This window comes from Trichomycterus rosablanca, chromosome 16 (assembly GCF_030014385.1).
Source record: "Trichomycterus rosablanca isolate fTriRos1 chromosome 16, fTriRos1.hap1, whole genome shotgun sequence".
In the NCBI taxonomy this organism is placed as follows: Eukaryota; Metazoa; Chordata; class Actinopteri; order Siluriformes; family Trichomycteridae; genus Trichomycterus; species Trichomycterus rosablanca.
Window position 1 is genome coordinate 451,361 of NC_086003.1, and position 18,504 is coordinate 469,864.

Below are 18,504 nucleotides of genomic sequence, written 5' to 3' on the forward strand. Positions count from 1 at the left end.
GATGAAGAAAAATACATCATGCAGATGGCCGGACACTGGTGCAAGAGATGCCAATCCACCTGCTGGTAACGTCCTGGTCTGACACTGAGATGTGTCAGTGGGTCAGAACTATTTACACCAGCGCTCCTTTACCTTTTTTGCAGCACGGACCAGTTTCATATAAGATATAATTTCACGGACCGGGAGGATTTAATATAGAATAACTATTGAATGATAAATCAGGGTGAATCCTGAGCTTTACTAACTGCAATGAGACGCTGCTCCCACCTAGTGGTGATTGGAGGCAATAACACCCGAAGAGTTTTGGAAATGTAATTGCTCTTGTAGCGTCTCTAATGAACTATTCTTTCAGTGCAGCCCGGTAATAAACGGCCCGGTGGTTGGGGACCACTGATTAGGACGACATATTTCTGCTCATGAGTGCATGTATGATTAAAAGAAGAGAGAGGAACACAGACGTATAATAAATATCTGATTTATTTGTTAGATTTCTGTACAGAAACGTTTGTTTTAATAAAAGTTCAGGATCCATTTACATGCTGTAGGTTAAAATAAAGAGAAGAAGAATAAAGCTTCGTTCTGGACACACAGAACGACTGCAGTTAAAGCTCGTGTACCCGATTTCACATCCACCTTAAACGATAATAATAATAATAATAATAATAATATAATGAGAGAGATTTGTACGCAGTAGAATAAAGACGTGTTATTGCACTTAGGTGAGGCGTCAGCGCTTCGAATGCAATAATCTATACGGCCAAAAACATGCGGACACCGTTCTAATTACACTCCAGGTGTTTACACATCTGTGCTGGAACAGGAACTGTCGACTACTGAACAGGTTCCCACAGACACCCTCCGAACTCTCAGGTAAACCTTTTAGAAGAAGGCGAGTGGCAAATAACTGATTTACCCCCCCCCCCCCTCTCACCACGTTCTTTGTGAGGTGTCCACATACTTCTGGCCATACAGAGTTCCAACTACTGTTAACTGTTCCTGCTAGTGCATGTAAAAACACCCCGGTCTGTTTATAAGGTATGTACATTCATTGGCCATTTTATGAGCCACGCCCACCACATGGGTGCGCTTTGTGGGTACTGTACACCTACAGCCAGTACAAACAGTGTATTAGAGAAGCAGGTGCAGCAGTGTTGTTGGGATTTTTAAACACACACACACACTACTATGTTATTACTATATTAGTATCAGTGCATCTACACATCATCTAATACACGGGGGGTCTTATGAGGTGAGGGTGACTGTGTGCAGAACAACACGAGCTCCAGTCAGTGATTGTATACAGTATACCCACAGTGTATCTATATGGTAGGCAGCTGTGCTGTGAGTGTTTATGGGAACATTTGGGGGTTTTTTAACTGCCCGAGGGGGTCAGTCATGCATCCAGTGTTGCACTCGACAGTAACTCCGGGACTCGACAACAAAACAAGCGAACGTACCGACGTCCCTCTAACAGCAGCGCATCACATTTACACCAGACTGGAACAGGTTACACTGTTTAAGCATTAAAGTCACGTCCAGGTACAGAAAGAACCCTAAACTTTACATTTATTAGCTTTTCTGTGCAGAAGATTATAAACTTTGGCGTTTTATGAAGGCACACGGACGCTCTTCTATTAGAATCTGTGCTAGGACAGAAGTGCTTGTATTTTATTGCTGAATAAATTCTGTAAATGTATTTTACAAACAAAGTGGAATAAAATCATATTAACAAGAATCATAATAATATAATCATTAAAAATATAATAATAATGATAATAACAATAAGACTGATTACACTTCTGGCTTTGGTAAGTGGCTTCACTGCCGTTTCTCCTTCATCTAAACTTATATTTATATTTTCTCTTTATATGATATTATAAATCTCTTCACTTTTTATATAGATTTCCTCTAATAACGATAAAATAAAACTAATAAAAAATAAAAGCCGGCTTTTCCGGAGCTACAGACAGCCTGAGGCCCCGTGGGCAGGGTCTAAGTGTTGGAGGACTCCGTGTAGGGCAGGAACTTGGTGTATCTGCTGGGCGAGCTGGGGTTCGAACACTCGGAATCTTCACTCCTCCTGAAGAACATCTCCTGCTCGCGCTTCTTCTGGTTCAGCTCGTCCTCCAGGGCCTTGAACACAACACAGGGACCCCGTTACGGAAACGAAAACCCAGCGCCGCGGGTCCACCCCCGATAATAATGAAGGTGATAATGAATGCTGACCATCTTCCTGGGTTTGAGCTGCTCCCTCCAGTCCTTCAGCAGCTGGTTGTGATGTTCATCCAGGGCCTTCAGTCTCTGAGTCTCGTTCTCCACCAGCAGGTGACACTTCTCATTCTGCAGGAGAGGGAGGAAGCAGAAGCGGGTCAGGCACACACCGCCGTACATCTACATGACCGGCGGGGGGGGGGGGTCTGCAGGAATCCACTGACCTCTAGTGTGTGCACTGCGCTTTAGTCAAGCCCTCGACCAAACGGGTGGCTATCGTATAGTAAAGCTACCCCCCCCCCCCCACCCCTAGTTATTTTTCTCCCAATTTAGTCATATCCAATTCCCAAATGTTGTAGTCGCAGCCGCTTGCACAGGAGAGCCGGATCACCACACGTACCTGATGTGTGTGTGTGTGTGTGTGTGTGTGTGTGTGTGTGTGTGAGTTACACACCTGTAGCTGTTGGAGTTCTCGGATGTTGCTCTCACACTGACCCATCATGTCTCTCATCTGGAGTTCATGTTTCTGCTGCAGGTGAAGACGCTCGGCTTTCTGTCTGTTGTCCTCCTGCCTGGAGAACTACACACACACACACACACACACACACACACACACACACACACACACACACACACACACACACACACACTTAGCATAGAAGACATACCAGCCCTCCCCGCAACTAATGACGATCCTTTTTACACGTCCTGGTCCAAAATCCTTCTGGAAACTTTAGAGAGCTGGTGCAGGGTGTCCAATTTTGAACAGCTGGTGAGGTATTTTAGGAATTAGATGAATCAGGTTTTATAAGCGCAGCTTGAACCGTTTGACCTCTGGGTGGCGCTCTGACATAAACCAGATCTAAACCTCTCCCCCCCCCCCGTGTTCTTTCCACCTACATTAACGCTCCCCAGGTTTTGGATAAACGCGGCGGATCCGGAGAAACGAAAATTGGACGACAGCGCGAAACGCAGACGAATTCAGGAGAGCTGAGAATGAGTTCAGAGGGAAGTGGGTACGTCTAATTTACACTAGTATAATAATCTCGAGGTTCGGATTATAAACCGGCGAGTGAAATCACGACACCGTGGACGACAGATCATGAACCACTCAGATTTCTTGTATTATTAGAGACTCGGTGGCCCCGTGGTTGTGGATTCTTACTCCGTCTGACCACCAACAAGAACAGTTTGGACCCCCTTGATCTAGTGTGGAGCAGGAAGTGTCGGGTACTGCCCCTCAGTGGGAGAATGAAGATCTACAGACCGTTAGGAACACGTTACCTGTTTGACCCTCTCCCGATCTTCTGCGGTGCTGCCTGTAGAGTTGATGCGGAGGCTCTTCTTGAACATGGCCATGCGGGTTTTCCCTTCACCGCGCTGGATCTTGGGCAGCCGGTTCCTCTCCTGCTGCTGCCGACCTTTCAGCATCTCCACCATGCGATTGTTGTAGCTCTGCATCTGCAGCAGTTCCTACACACACACACACACACACACACACACACACACAGTGATGACACAAGCATATCACTTCCTTTATATCACCGATGTATCACACCTGTGTGTGTGTGTGTGTGTGTGTGAGATGAGATGAGATGAGATGAAAAACCTTCTCGTGCTTCTTCAGGAGCTGGTGTCTCTGGAGGAAGTATTTCTCCTTCAGTTGACCCTTGAGAAGCTGCCGTCTCTCGTGCAGGTTCTTCTCCTCCAGCTCCCAGATCGCATTTTCTCTCTCTGAACGGCAGAAAAGCACAAACGCATCATTTCTGGATTCAAGCTCGATTTTCTGGTGCTGCTATCGACCTAGCCGGACACCCAAAAAGGCACAAATGGCTTCAGAGACACTTCCACTGGACAATCCAGCCTTATCCTTCTTAGGCAGGGCCAATCGTGCCAGTTAAGGTGGATATTGTGTATATAAATACTTTGTCGGGGTTTTTCCACCCTTATTCAGTCCCAGTGTAGTCGTTTCAAATTCCCACAATAAGCTTCATGTCACATAAACACAGTGGCTGTCCGGCCCCTGGTCCCACAAGCGTGGCTTATTGTGTCTGTGCGTGCGCCTGGCCAGGTCGGCAGCTCTGCACAGATATAAACTGATTTTTCCAAACCCTGGGTCATGACCCATAGGTGGGTTGCGAGCCAAAATAATAATAATGAAATAAACACCCATTGTGGCGGCTTTATGCCACTATTGTGAACCACAGTGGGACCAGATTGCACAGAGCAGAGAGAGAAAGATGCATGGTTTGTGTTGCCCGGGTCACCATTCAAATATATTCTAACCAGACATGACACGGCACTAAAGCAAACACGCAAACCATGATCGCGAGATGCCGAGCGAGCGCCTGTGGTCCTCCTGGCGGTCCGTGACCCCGTGTACGAGGAGCCCTGCTCTACCGTACTGTACGCGTGTGTGTGTGTGTGTGTGCCGGACACCCATACCTCGGATCAGGTTCTGTTTCTTCTCGAGGCAGACGCGCTCTTTATCCGCGATCTCCTGCTTGTTTCGCGCGATGATGTTTTTCAGAGTCGTATCCAGTTGATGTTGCTGATCTGCACGGAACTGCTCCTCCTAGAAGCACCGAGCAGAGAAAAGCATGAGCCCAGGAGCACCGTTAATGCTTTACAGCAGGGGTGTCCAACTCATTTTCACTGAGGGCCACATCTGTATTATGGTGGCCCTCAATGGGGTGATTGTAACGTATCCTGCTGTGATTGCAGTCTGAATTTCAAGTCTTGGACAGTTTGTTGTTTTTCTTGAAGGATAAATTCTGTGTTTGGTGTCAAAATGCCAAATGTACCCTGTATATTTATAATATATCTCTACATTTACTTAAAAAATATTTTATTTATAATGTTTCTCCCCTAATCTAGTCGTGTCCAGTTACCCCGATTGCTCCTCTACACTGATTCGACCCTTCACCGCTGACCGAGGACGCCTCCGGCACGTACAGTCAGTACAGACTGCATCTTTCACCTGCACCAGTCGAGTTCATACACCGACGGGCACCGTGTACGGAGGGCCACGCCCCCATCAGCATCATTCCTCAGCCCTGTGCAGGCGCCATCAGGTTATGAGGACCTACGATCCGACTCTCTAACCCTATAAATAACAGGCAACCGTTGTTCATGCGGCCGCCCCGCGCAGTCGGAAAGGCAGAGCTGAGATTCGATACGATACGATGTATTCGAAACCCCAACTCTGGTGCGCTAGTGTACTTTACTGCTGCGCCACCTGAGCGGCATGTCTACACTTATACTGTCCTCCTTCACCACAGACACGGCCTCATAACGCACGAGACGCACCGCTTTCTCTTCCTGAAGCACTAACTCGTTTTCACGGTCACATCTTTCATTATATTTCCTCCACCGCCTCAGTTAAATGCTGATGTGAAAACACCGCCATCTAGTGGCGGGATGCGGTCACTTTGCGGGATTTTACAGGGTATTTTAATTAGGGCTGTCAAACGAGTAAAAATTGTAATCGCGATTAATCTCAGAATTTCATATAGTTAATCGTGATTAATCTTTTTTTTTTTTTTTTTTTTTTTTTTTTAAAGGTGGTTTTAATGTTATGGCTGATCGGTGTACATACACTAACATACACAAAAACTCATTCACAATCAACACAGTCTTGTTCCCTGGGTTCTGACAACTCACACTAGTGACTATATTACCTGCATCTCTGCACAATATTGCATGTTTTTGCACCTTATTCTCACCTTATTCTACCTGCTGCTATATAAACCCTACGCTGCTAACTGCAGATCAGAATACCTTTTTATTAGGGCTGTCGAAGTTAACGCGATCATAATAATAACGCGTTCCAGTGTTGCCAGATTGGGCGGTTATCCGCCAAATTAATAGCATTTAAATAACACTTCTGTTTAAAAGAAAATATTCAGTTGTAAGAAGCACCAGCATTGTAGAAGGATATTAAAAGTAAAGTCCATTTCAATGCTGATTTGGCTTAATAGTGTTGGTCAGTCTGTATCGAATTCTTGAAATGATAAAGTATTGCAAAGGAATATCTTTGAAATTCTTCCTCATAATGTTAAGGTTGCTATATTTTGGTTTTTCACTTGTCAGGGAAAATTAAGAGAGAAAAAAGCTGATTATTATAATCATGCGTGTGATATACAGTGTATCACAAAAGTGAGTACACCCCTGACATTTCTGCAGATATTTAAGTATATCTTTTCATGGGACAACACTGACAAAATGACACTTTGACACAATGAAAAGTAGTCTGTGTGCAGCTTATATAACAGTGTAAATTTATTCTTCCCTCAAAATAACTCAATATACAGCCATTAATGTCTAAACCACCGGCAACAAAAGTGAGTACACCCCTTAGTGAAAGTTCCTGAAGTGTCAATATTTTGTGTGGCCATCATTATTTCCCAGAACTGCCTTAACTCTCCTGGGCATGGAGTTTACCAGAGCTTCACAGGTTGCCACTGGAATGCTTTTCCACTCCTCCATGACGACATCACGGAGCTGGCGGATATTCGAGACTTTGCGCTCCTCCACCTTCCGCTTGAGGATGCCCCAAAGATTTTCTATCGGGTTTAGGTCTGGAGACATGCTTGGCCAGTCCATCACCTTTACCCTCAGCCTCTTCAATAAAGCAGTGGTCGTCTTAGAGGTGTGTTTGGGGTCATTATCATGCTGGAACACTGCCCTGCGACCCAGTTTCCGGAGGGAGGGGATCATGCTCTGCTTCAGTATTTCACAGTACATATTGGAGTTCATGTGTCCCTCAATGAAATGTAACTCCCCAACACCTGCTGCACTCATGCAGCCCCAGACCATGGCATTCCCACCACCATGCTTGACTGTAGGCATGACACACTTATCTTTGTACTCCTCACCTGATTGCCGCCACACATGCTTGAGACCATCTGAACCAAACAAATTAATCTTGGTCTCATCAGACCATAGGACATGGTTCCAGTAATCCATGTCCTTTGTTGACATGTCTTCAGCAAACTGTTTGCAGGCTTTCTTGTGTAGCGACTTCAGAAGAGGCTTCCTTCTGGGGTGACAGCCATGCAGACCAATTTGATGTAGTGTGCGGCGTATGGTCTGAGCACTGACAGGCTGACCCCCCACCTTTTCAATCTCTGCAGCAATGCTGACAGCACTCCTGCGCCTATCTTTCAAAGACAGCAGTTGGATGTGACGCTGAGCACGTGCACTCAGCTTCTTTGGACGACCGACTCGAGGTCTGTTCTGAGTGGACCCTGCTCTTTTAAAACGCTGGATGATCTTGGCCACTGTGCTGCAGCCCAGTTTCAGGGTGTTGGCAATCTTCTTGTAGCCTTGGCCATCTTCATGTAGCGCAACAATTCGTCTTTTAGGATCCTCAGAGAGTTCTTTGCCATGAGGTGCCATGTTGGAACTTTCAGTGACCAGTATGAGAGAGTGTGAGAGCTGTACTACTAAATTGAACACACCTGCTCCCTATGCACACCTGAGACCTAGTAACACTAACGAGTCACATGACATTTTGGAGGGAAAATGACAAGCAGTGCTCAATTTGGACATTTAGGGGTGTAGTCTCTTAGGGGTGTACTCACTTTTGTTGCCGGTGGTTTAGACATTAATGGCTGTATATTGAGTTATTTTGAGGGAAGAATAAATTTACACTGTTATATAAGCTGCACACAGACTACTTTTCATTGTGTCAAAGTGTCATTTTGTCAGTGTTGTCCCATGAAAAGATATACTTAAATATCTGCAGAAATGTCAGGGGTGTACTCACTTTTGTGATACACTGTATATATCATTTACGTGATTCATGTTACCACTGTGTGTTGTACGTCACTGAGCTGATATGTGTATCAGGTGAGCAGCGGGTAACGGCGTGTTATGTTTAAGTGTGATGCTCCAAGTTGTGGATTAAGCAATAAAGACAAACACCTTCTCCACGAATTTGCGTTAACGGCACTATTTTTTTTTAATCGCGTTAAATTGAGATCGCGTTGATGCGTTATTATCGCGTTAACTTTGACAGCCCTGATTTTAATACAATCATACTGGCGGGCGGGATTTGGCCCACAGGCGACGTCTTGAGTTTGACACGTGTGCTTTACAGCGTTCCTAATAACAGTGTTATTACTGACAGTACGGAAGCTCCTTCAAGAGGACAAAAGGAAACGTAAAATGTGATGTGCTGTAGGGATGTTTGGTTAGTCTGGAGAATGAGGAGCTCCCTCAAAATATCAAACTGACACCCCCCCCCCCCCCCCCACCCCCACCCCCCGCTCACCTCTGTAACTTTCTTCTGCTGGAATTGATTCAAACGTTGTTTTAAACTTTCCTTCCTCTGGTTCCTGGGTAACTTCTCCACTTCATTTTTCACCTGCAACACCAAAACGATTCCATTAACATCATTCACAAACACCTTCACATCTGCACGATTCACATCTACAAAACACCCATCATCATCATCATCATCATCATCATCATCATCATCATCATCATCATCATCATCATCATCATCATCATCAGGTGATCCGAGATGATCATCATCAGTACTCGTTCTGTAGACGCTGAGGTTCAGAAGACGACCTTCACCTCTTTCTTGCGCTGCTTCATCGTCTCCTGGAACCTGTGCAGGGCTCGATCCTGCTCCGCGCGCACGCGCTTGGTTTCCTCGCGCAGATGTACGGCGTGGTCCAGCTCCATCCTCTCGATGGTCTGCTTCTGCTGCTTCTCCAGATTCTCCAGCTCGGTGTCGTAGAACTTCTTCTTCACCTGGAGGCACAGTGTGATGCAGGTTTACGTTTCGGTCAAGAGATTCCACCCAGAATAAATAAACACACACACACACACGTATCTGAATGTATATTATGGGAGGAGAAGTCGGATCTCCATCGTTCAGTTTCTTCTTAATTCATTTGGTTTGTAGCTAAAGTGCTTTTTATTTCAATTAGGCCCTTTTATAATAAATTATTCCTACATTTACTCATCTCAAATGGTCAACTAATGACCACCAAAAGACCAACTCAAACGGACACAGCTTTATTCATTTATTTCTAGTTTCCCTATTTTTCTCCCAATCTAGTCATATCCAATTCCCCAGCTGTATCTCCTCCACTGCTGCAGACTCCCACCCTGGTCGAGGAGGCTGCACCAGGTTCACACGGTGATTAGTATCACAAGAATCACGCACTGCTCTCTATTATTCACTCTCTCTCGAGCAGCCAGCAGAGGCCGCTATAACAACAGTAATAACTCATCCATTTTGCCCTCACACCCTTAGACTGACTTTTACAGGTACTGGTACTGACTGAGTGGTAATCTACTAACTTGTGTGTGTGTGTGTGTGTGTGTGTGTGTGTGTGAGAGAGAGAGAGAGAGATCTTACGTTCATTTCCTGGTCGAAGCGTCTCTGCATGAGCTCTCTCTGACCGTCCAGTTTGGAATTAAGCAGCGTCAGAGCTCGGTGTTCCTCCTTCTGCAGCAAACGGAGCTCTCTCAACTCCTGCCGTCTACACACACACACACACACACACACACTTTACTCTCAACACAGTATCTTCAATATGAAATGTTGATACTCAAGACACCAGGAGGACAAACTGCCATGATGGTGTGATGAGAAGAGCAGAGCAGAAAGGTAGAGATGATATAGAACATTCTGAGCACTGACAGGTGAAGTGAATCACACCGATTACCTCTTCATCACAGCACCTGTTAGTGTGTGTGTGTGTGTGTGTGAGGGGGGGTATATTAGGCAGCAAGTGAACATTTTATCCACAAAGTTGATGTTAGAAGCAGGAAAAATGGGCGAGCGTGAGGATCTGAGCCAGTTTGACGAGGGCTAGACGACCGGGTCAGAGCATCTCCAAAACTGCAGCTCTCGTATGGTGTGTCCCGGTCTGCAGTGGTCAGTATCGGAAGGAACGGTGGTAAACCGGCGACAGGGTCATGGGCGGCCGAGGCTCATTGATACACGTGTGGTCCGATCCAACGGACGGGCTCCTGTAGCTCAAACTGCTGAAGACGTTCATGCTGGTTCTGATAGAAGGGGGTCAGGACACACAGAGCAGCACAGCTGCAGGGCTGTGGCAGCAAAAGGGGGACCAACACAGTATTAGGAAGGTGGTCATAATGTTATGCCTTATCGCTGTGTGTGTGTGTGTGTGTGTGTGATAGAGAAGAAAAATAATAAAAGCAGTCAGGATTGGCAGTGGTTATGACACAATGTAACCGCATGGTGGCAGTAAGGCATCAGGAAAATGAAACGTGGGGATGTTAAACAAGAGCAAAACTAAACCAGCTAGAGATCAGAAAACTGTTGTACCTGAGGAATCTCATCTCCTCGTCCTTCTTCTCATCGTCGCCGATGATCTTGGCGGTGGTGACGCTCACTTCCACACCGTCCACCATAAACCTTCGGGTGCGTCTCAGGGTGCGACTGCAGAAACGAGCGTCCTGAAGAGGGGACAACAAACACATCAGGTACAATCGGCCCGACGGACAGAATGAAACTTATTCCGGGATCTTTCTTCTCTAGTTTTTATCTCATAACTTCAGTAACGATGCTTCTGTTCTGCTGGATGAAAAATCAGAACTCGGGTACACGGGGGTTTTCAAGAAGACGACAATAAAACCACTTTGAGCTGGTGGGCGCTCGGATGGCACGGCAATAAAACTACACCAGGCCACTAGATCCGGGGTTCGGGTTTGGATGGTCGGGCATCTAAACGGGCATGACTGACAGAGCAGCCTAGCCATTAGGAGGTGCACTCGTCAGTGCAGGTCCCAGGACCGGATAGAAATAGGAGGGTTACGTCAGGAAAGGAATTTGGCGTAAAGACTGTGCTGGGCGGCTATATGGACAACCATTGGCCAGGGGAGGGAGCCGGATAGGGAGCTCATAACTGATGCAATTACGCCCTCTGCTGGCTGGCTGATGGCGTCTGCACAGAGTAGAGGAATAATGTCGATCAGGGTGCGGCTCTCCGTGCACAAGGCTGATCTGCATATGAACTCGCCTCGCGCAGGTGAAAAGATGCACACGTGTCGGAGGGGCGCGTCAGTCTCGCTCTCCTCAAGCGAGGCAGGGGTCAGCACCAGTAGAGAGGAAGCGTACTAACGGCTAAAAATCGGGAGAGAACGCATTAAAAAACTCCGCCAGGTCCGTTGTGGCGACGCCTAAATGCAGGCAACCGAAAGATGAAGATCATTCGGCACACTCTGTTCTTACATTAACGATGAGAAAACAGTCGTGTTTGTTTATCAGTGAATAAATATAACCTGCACTAAGAGCTCAAGTACATGAGACTGACTTCATCATCATGTTAAGAGCAGCAGCAGCAGATTTCCACCCGTCGTTACATTTCCAAGCTGCAGCCACGGTTATAAAACATTTACTGTGTTTACATTTTCACGATGGATCACTGATGCCATTTCGAAGCGCTCATGCCCGTTCCTAATAAAGAGCTGCTCCGAGTGCGTGTGATGAGAAACGCCGGTGGTTCGTGTCTGTAAGCAGCTGAGTAAACACACTTCTGTTTGGACTCCGTCTCTGTAACGAGCGAGCGACTGAATTACAGATCAGCCCGGAGCGGCCTCGCCAGCGTCCTGCGCCACGTACCGAGGAGGTGTGCGCCAGTCCACCCACCCGCTACAGAGTGCCAGAGCTGCCGCGGTTCCTGACCCGGTCTCTCCGGTCACTCGTTAGTCTTCACGGCTCCGATGATTCTCGGCATATTTACAATTCCTGACAGACAGTCGCGTAGTGGCACCGACCCAGGAACGAATTACACCCGGAGGATTAAGAAATCAAAGCAGTGAATTACATCAGGGGTATTACATTGGGTGGGTCGCAGACAAAAATAATAATTATTTATTTATTTACATTTTCAGCATTTAGTAGATGCCTTCATTCAAAGCGACTTACAGTACTGTATACAATCTGAGCAACTGAGGGTTAAGGGCCTTGCTCAAGGGCCCAACAGCAGCAACCTGGCAGTGCAGAGGCTTGAACCAGTGACCTTTTGATTACTACTCCAGTACCCCAACCTCTAGGCTACGGCTTAAATTATTTGGGAATTATATTTGGATTCTAATGCCTTGTTTAACACGTACATGTCATTTTATGGCAAGACGGGTATTATGTTTCTGTTCTCTTTATGATTTGGTTTATTTTATATTAAAAGCTGCAAGGTAATTTATTTATTTATTTAAGTTTTAACGCCATTAACACATTGGTGGCATTTAATGGCAGTAATAGGTATTATGTACAGTATGCGTCTTCATATTTTGGTCCATATTATATGTTGATTTTTATTTTTATGGTTGCAAGGTGGTTAAAAGTCTTCTTGTGTTGTCGTGTGTGAGAGTCTCTTTGATAGTTTCTGGCATGTGTGCTTGTTCTCTTTCTTTAGTGTATTTTGTGCACTCTATCCAGATGTGTTTTATTGATACAGGTGTTTGGCAGGTTTCACAGGTTGGGGGGTTTTCTCCTTTTATCAGGTGTTGGTGGGTTATTCTGGAGTGGCCGATTCGGCACCTCGTGTACATGACCTGGTCTATGCGTCGTCCCTGGTGGATTCTTGGCTTGGCTTTAACGTCTGGGTGCATTTCATATCGTTTACTGGTGAGCTGGGTGTTCCATTCATTTTGCCATTTCTCTTTGATGTAGAGATTTATTGATGCTTTTAAGTCGGTTGATGGGATTTTGATGTTGGTTGTATTTTGTCTTGTTTTTCCTCTAGCTACTTGGTCTGCTTTTTCATTTCCTGTAATTCCACTGTGTCCTGGTACCCAGCTGTAAGTCATATTCTTGCTCTGTTAAAATGCTGATTGTCCATTGTATGTTACTAATGCTAGGACGGTCTGGGCGTGGGCTTCCGCACCAGATTGCCACTATTATCATTAATTAAGTATATTTAATTTTGAATAATGATGAGGATTTGATGTGTTGTCTGGGTTGCCTAGAAAAAGCATACAGTAAATGGCCTAAATTTCTCACCAATTACTACATAATGAGCTAAATTAGTCTGGCGGTACAGACTTCGTACTCCGTTAAGACCAGCCTGAGGAATGTCAGGTGATGTGTGATTAAAGGTCTGCAGAAACGAACTCGGTACAGCCCGTCTGAGCCGGGTTTGTGCCTCCCGAGGACAGAAGCGAATGTTCCTCGAGCAGTCGGACAGGCCGTGTAATTAAAAGCACTTTTTCACCCTGTACTCGTGTCTGAAGAACCCAGCGAGTCTCACTGAACACTAAACAATGCTCTGGAAAATATGAGCGTCATCTGAACGACCTGCCGCTCTGGTTAATGAATAGAGTTCCAGTAATGAAAGTCTAACACACACACACACAATGAAGACCCACAGAAAGAACAGGACCGAACACAAAGGAGCGATTGGTGAAAACAACAGACTGGAACAGTGGCTCTCCGTCTGTCTTTGTGAGGTCTGTATTATATGAATCTCTCTCTCACAGTCCCGTCGTGCCTTAAAACCACCGAAAGCGCTCATGTACTGTATAGATGTTAGTATCGGTATTTAGGAAGGTGGAATTACAAAATAAACACTCCTAACTTCCAGGGTAGCAAACGGCAACATCACATCTCAGCCAATCAGAAACAGAAACAGAGATCCAGTCATATAGGCCAGTGTTTCCCAACCTTTTTTTTGCACCGTGGACCGGTTTCATATAAGATATCATTTCATGGACTGGCAGGGGTGGGAGCATTTAATAATATCGCTCACAAACGATGTAAAATGAGCTGGTTTTCGCTGCAACGACACGCTGCTCCCACCTAGGGGTGATAGGAGACAATAACTGCTTTTCTAGCGTCTCTAATTATTCATTCATTCCGAGCGGCCCGGTAACAAACAGCCCACGAACCGGTACCACCTTACCTGCTGTAAATGATCTTTATTGCACAATATTTCTACTTGAAGTCTGTGAGTGTACCGTACTGTACACATTCATTTCACACTTTGATGCTGTACTGTTCATGTCACTGCTATATTATTTATTCTACGTTTATATATAGTGTTTCTTTTCTATTATTTAACCTGATGTATGTGTGTTTTGACGCCTGCACCAAAAGAAATTCCTTGTACATCTGGTACTTGGCGAACAATAAAGATTGTGATCGGTACCGGCCCGGTTGTTGGGGACCACTGATATGGACAATTAAAAAAAGTAAATCACAGCAATCATCAAAACATCAAAGCGATGCTGAAATGATAAAAACACATGCACACTGATCAGCCCTGACATTAAAACTACCAAAACAGCAACGTCAATGTGCTCTTTAATATGTTCTCCTTACTGAAATCCCAGGAGTTTTTTTTTAGTACAAACTCGGTGCGACTGCATTTCAGCTCGGATGAATTCAGACTAATAAATATTGTGTGTGTGTGTGTGTGAGACGTAATAAAGCACAAACACCCCCCCCGAGTACACATCTCTCCTACACACACACACACACGCGTTATTTTCACTCTTTAACACGCCGGGTCCGGGCGGAATTTCTGACCACGGATTCTGCTCCATCGGTCCTGGTACGATTTGTACTTGGCGAGGAAAGATTTAGGGTGTAAGGCCTCGCAGCACACACACACACACACACACACACACACACACACACACAACACAAACTGTCCTCTGTTCAGAGTTCCAGTGTACACACCTCAACTCAGTAGCTCTACTGTACTGCTGAACCTCCACCCACCACCTACTGGAGTCCTGAAGTCTGATGCCACCACCTCCAGCCATACTTCATCACTCACGGTCATTCTGCACTACTATCACTACAGTAGCACAGTGTGAACCATCACCCTCACCCTCACACACACCCTCACACACACCCTCACACACACCCTCACACACACCCTCACACACACCCTCACACACACCCTCACACACACCCTCACCCACACACCCTCACCCTCACACACACCCTCACCCTCACACACACCCTCACCCTCACCCTCACACACACCCTCACACACACCCTCACCCTCACCCTCACACACACCCTCACCCTCACACACACCCTCACACACACCCTCACACACACCCTCACCCTCACCCTCACGAGAAAATCTAGACACGGTTGTGTGCTACTCTGTCTCGCTTGCCAGTCACAGTGAGAAGTGGGCATGTGGTACTGAACACAGTCAGGGATGGTTAGGATACTGGACTAGCAATCGAGAGGTCACTAGTTCAAGCCCCATCACTGCCTGCTGGGCCCTTGAGCAAGGCCTTTAACTCTTAATTGCTTGGACAGTATGTTCAGTGCTACCCACCCAGCCACCACACCTCCCCTGCACTTCAGAAAGGCTTTCCACTACATCCGGGGTGTGGCTGTGGGAACAGCGCCCACTCTGCCACATGCGTCAGGAAAACCTGGAACAAACACGTACCCACATTCACCACGCCCACGCCCACACGTACCCGCACCGTGCCGCTGTCTCTGGTCCCCGAGGCGTTCAGGCTGATATCGATGCTGTCCGAGAGCAGACTGCTGGCATCGGAGCCCCTCTTCGTCGTCTTCCCGTCGGCGTGGCGGGGCGTGTCCGAACACACGCTCCCGTTCCACGCCGCACCAGACTGGCGCCTCACCGAACCCTCGCCGCCGGGTTTGCCCCCTCGCACCTTCCGCTCTCCCGGGTGCGCGGTCTCGATGCCGGGAGGCGGCGAGGACGGCGACTCGGCTTTTCCTTCCTCCTCGGACGTGGGCGTGCTCTTCCCGTCCTCGATCCCCGAGTCGGAGCTGGAGTGCTTGCTTTCGGGTTTGTCGCCGTCCTCGTCGGAGAGCTTCCGCTCCAGCTTCAGCGACTCCGTCTCGGTGGGACTCTCGGGCAGAGGCGCGTCGGGAGCGTGGTCGCCATCCAGACTGGTCTGACTGGTTTCCGACGGGTCTTTGGCAGGAGGCTGAGATATAAAGAGAGTTTTATTTATTAAAAGATTTGATATTGGAAAGGAAATTAGAATGTTATGCTACCAAACAGGCCGGGCTTCTTAGATGAAGCAACTTGAACAGGAATGCTAACGAGCTGGTCGCAACCTAAACATCCGCATTCTTCACATCCAAAACATCTGACTGTAGAGCTGATCAGCACAGGTGAGAAATGTAAACAACAGAATGCGACATTCCTGCCAAGGCGCTGTGCCTGAGGGAGGAAGCTAAACGGGCTCCCGGTTTCTGCTGTAATAGCGGCCTCTGCTGGCTGGTGGAGGCATCGATCATTCGTGATGCTGCTCTCTGCGTGTTATAGGGACAGGACACGTGATAGTCAGCAGCTCTCCTCGGTCAGGGTGGGGCCCTTCAGAAGCCCAAATTAGTGAATAAATACGACTAGATTTAAAGGAAAACTGAAATAAAATGTAAACTATAAGGCCAAAAGTATACGGACACCTGATCATGAGTGTGTCGGACATCCCGCACCAAATCCATGGACATTAACCTGGGCTATTGAAATAGGACTGAAGTGCTGCCATTGTGTTGTCGTGTATTTTTAAAGCGAGTTTATTTTGAACCAAAATGCCAACCAGACCTAAAATAGCAACGCCGAACGCCTATTCTTTCAGAACAGGTTAAAGGAAGTAAAAACAATGAGGGAGACAGGAAGTTTGTTTAATAACACTCACACGGGTCAGACGGCGACCTGCCGACTCTCACCCAGTACATTCAGATCTAATTTACGTTCCCAGTTCAATCTCACCTGACGAGCGAATGGGTCTGGTGTTACGGGGAAACACTTGGCACGAGGCAGGTTTTTGTTTGTTTGTTTTTGTTTATTGCCATTCCAGCTCAATTTGGCTATGTACATGGCTTTATATGTGGGTTCAAAAACCAGGTTTAAGTTCAATCAAAATTGATGTACTATATTTGGTTTTTTATTTTTAGATAATTCAAGAAATTAAGTATTATTTGTGGATTATTGTGTTGGAAAAGATCTTTCATATTAGTGTCTTTGTAATATGTTTTTCTGCTATTGTCGATGGCTTGGCATTCTGTCAGGATATGTTTTATTGATAACTGTGATCCACAGTACTGGCAGTTTGGCGCATCTTCCCCCAAGAGAAGGTGTCTGTGCGTCAAGGCTGAATGTCCTATACGGCATCTCGTTAAAACCGTTCGGTCGTGTCTTTTTATTGGATAATGGGTAGGGGTTCTGTCAAGTTGTGGCTTGATTTCATAAAGTTTGTTGGCTGTGTTGCGATTCACGAGGCAGGTAATAATAACAATAATAATAATAATAATAATAATAATAATAATAATAATACATTGAATTTGTAACACACTTTACATTTGTGTACAAATCTCAAAGTGCCATAAGATAAAAGACATCACTACAAATAATTAATAAATAAATAAAATAGCTGCAATCACTACATAAATTAAAAATTATTCATAGGTTCTGCTAAAAAGAACGGTTTTGAGTCGCTCCTTAAAAGTCCCAATCGCCTGTGGTGCCCTCAAATGGTCGGGGAGGGCATTCCAAAGGCGAGGGGCAGCAGAACAGGAGGCCCGATCACCCACGGTACTGAGCTTGGTTCTTGGGGGGGAGAAGGCGATTCGAGTTGGTAGAGCGGAAGGATCGGATTGAGGTTCGAGTGGTGAGCAGTTCTTTCAAATAGGTGGGAGCATAAGCATAAATACGCTGGTGAGTGAGGAGGGAGACCTCGTATTCAATCCACCTCAGGGCTTCCATTATAGATAATCATGTCTGACAAGAGTAGAGAATCGAACCCCGATCTTAGCAGTGGAAGGCTGGGGTAACAGACCGCTGTGCCACCTGAGCACCTACGCATGGAATCAGATCGGGACCCCCCCTGTATAAAAGACCAGTGTGAGTGCAGAACACTGATGATCAGATAGTAACGTGACTCTTACTGATGTGAGGTCGATGTTCTCGTCCTCGTCTGCGTCCTCGTCCCTCTCGTCCTCCATCTCCTCCATCACTTCAGCTTTAGCCTCGGCCACCAGCTCCGTCAGAGGCCGGTTGGACTTCACCGAGCTCACAAACGGGTGCTGTGGGCCAAAGGAGAGACGAGTACAAGGTTTAGTTTGTTTACTCGGTCCGGTCCATTTTCCCCGACTCTACATCACGTGTGCTGAGATAGGACGTCAGTAAAACCAGCACTAGACAGAAACGTGAGGAAACGGGAGTGGTGCTGCTGCTGCTGCATCGCTGTGTGTACTCCACCTCTGAACGGACGTGTATCTGCTTGTGTAACGTTTCTAATATTAGAAGGTCGTTTTGAGAATGTCGTTATATAGAAGCAGCTGCACAGTGAGCGACA

The 18,504-nt window shown here is 46.4% G+C and overlaps 1 protein-coding gene across 1 annotated transcript in view; it reads right to left on the minus strand.

Moving 5' to 3' along the window:
• Positions 1-459: 459 nt before the first annotated feature.
• stk10 (serine/threonine kinase 10) overlaps positions 460-18,504 on the minus strand; it is a 46,764-nt gene continuing 28,719 nt past the window's right edge. Inside the window, exons 8-19 of the mRNA XM_063011226.1 lie at positions 18,095-18,232; positions 15,649-16,128; positions 10,529-10,659; positions 9,590-9,713; positions 8,797-8,976; positions 8,489-8,581; positions 4,657-4,786; positions 3,821-3,945; positions 3,496-3,684; positions 2,666-2,791; positions 2,227-2,340; positions 460-2,133 (exon numbers count right to left, since the gene is read on the minus strand). Of these exons, the coding sequence (XP_062867296.1) occupies positions 1,993-2,133; positions 2,227-2,340; positions 2,666-2,791; positions 3,496-3,684; positions 3,821-3,945; positions 4,657-4,786; positions 8,489-8,581; positions 8,797-8,976; positions 9,590-9,713; positions 10,529-10,659; positions 15,649-16,128; positions 18,095-18,232 (1,971 nt within the window). The 3' untranslated portion in view covers positions 460-1,992. The remainder of the gene's footprint in view (positions 2,134-2,226; positions 2,341-2,665; positions 2,792-3,495; positions 3,685-3,820; positions 3,946-4,656; positions 4,787-8,488; positions 8,582-8,796; positions 8,977-9,589; positions 9,714-10,528; positions 10,660-15,648; positions 16,129-18,094; positions 18,233-18,504) is intronic.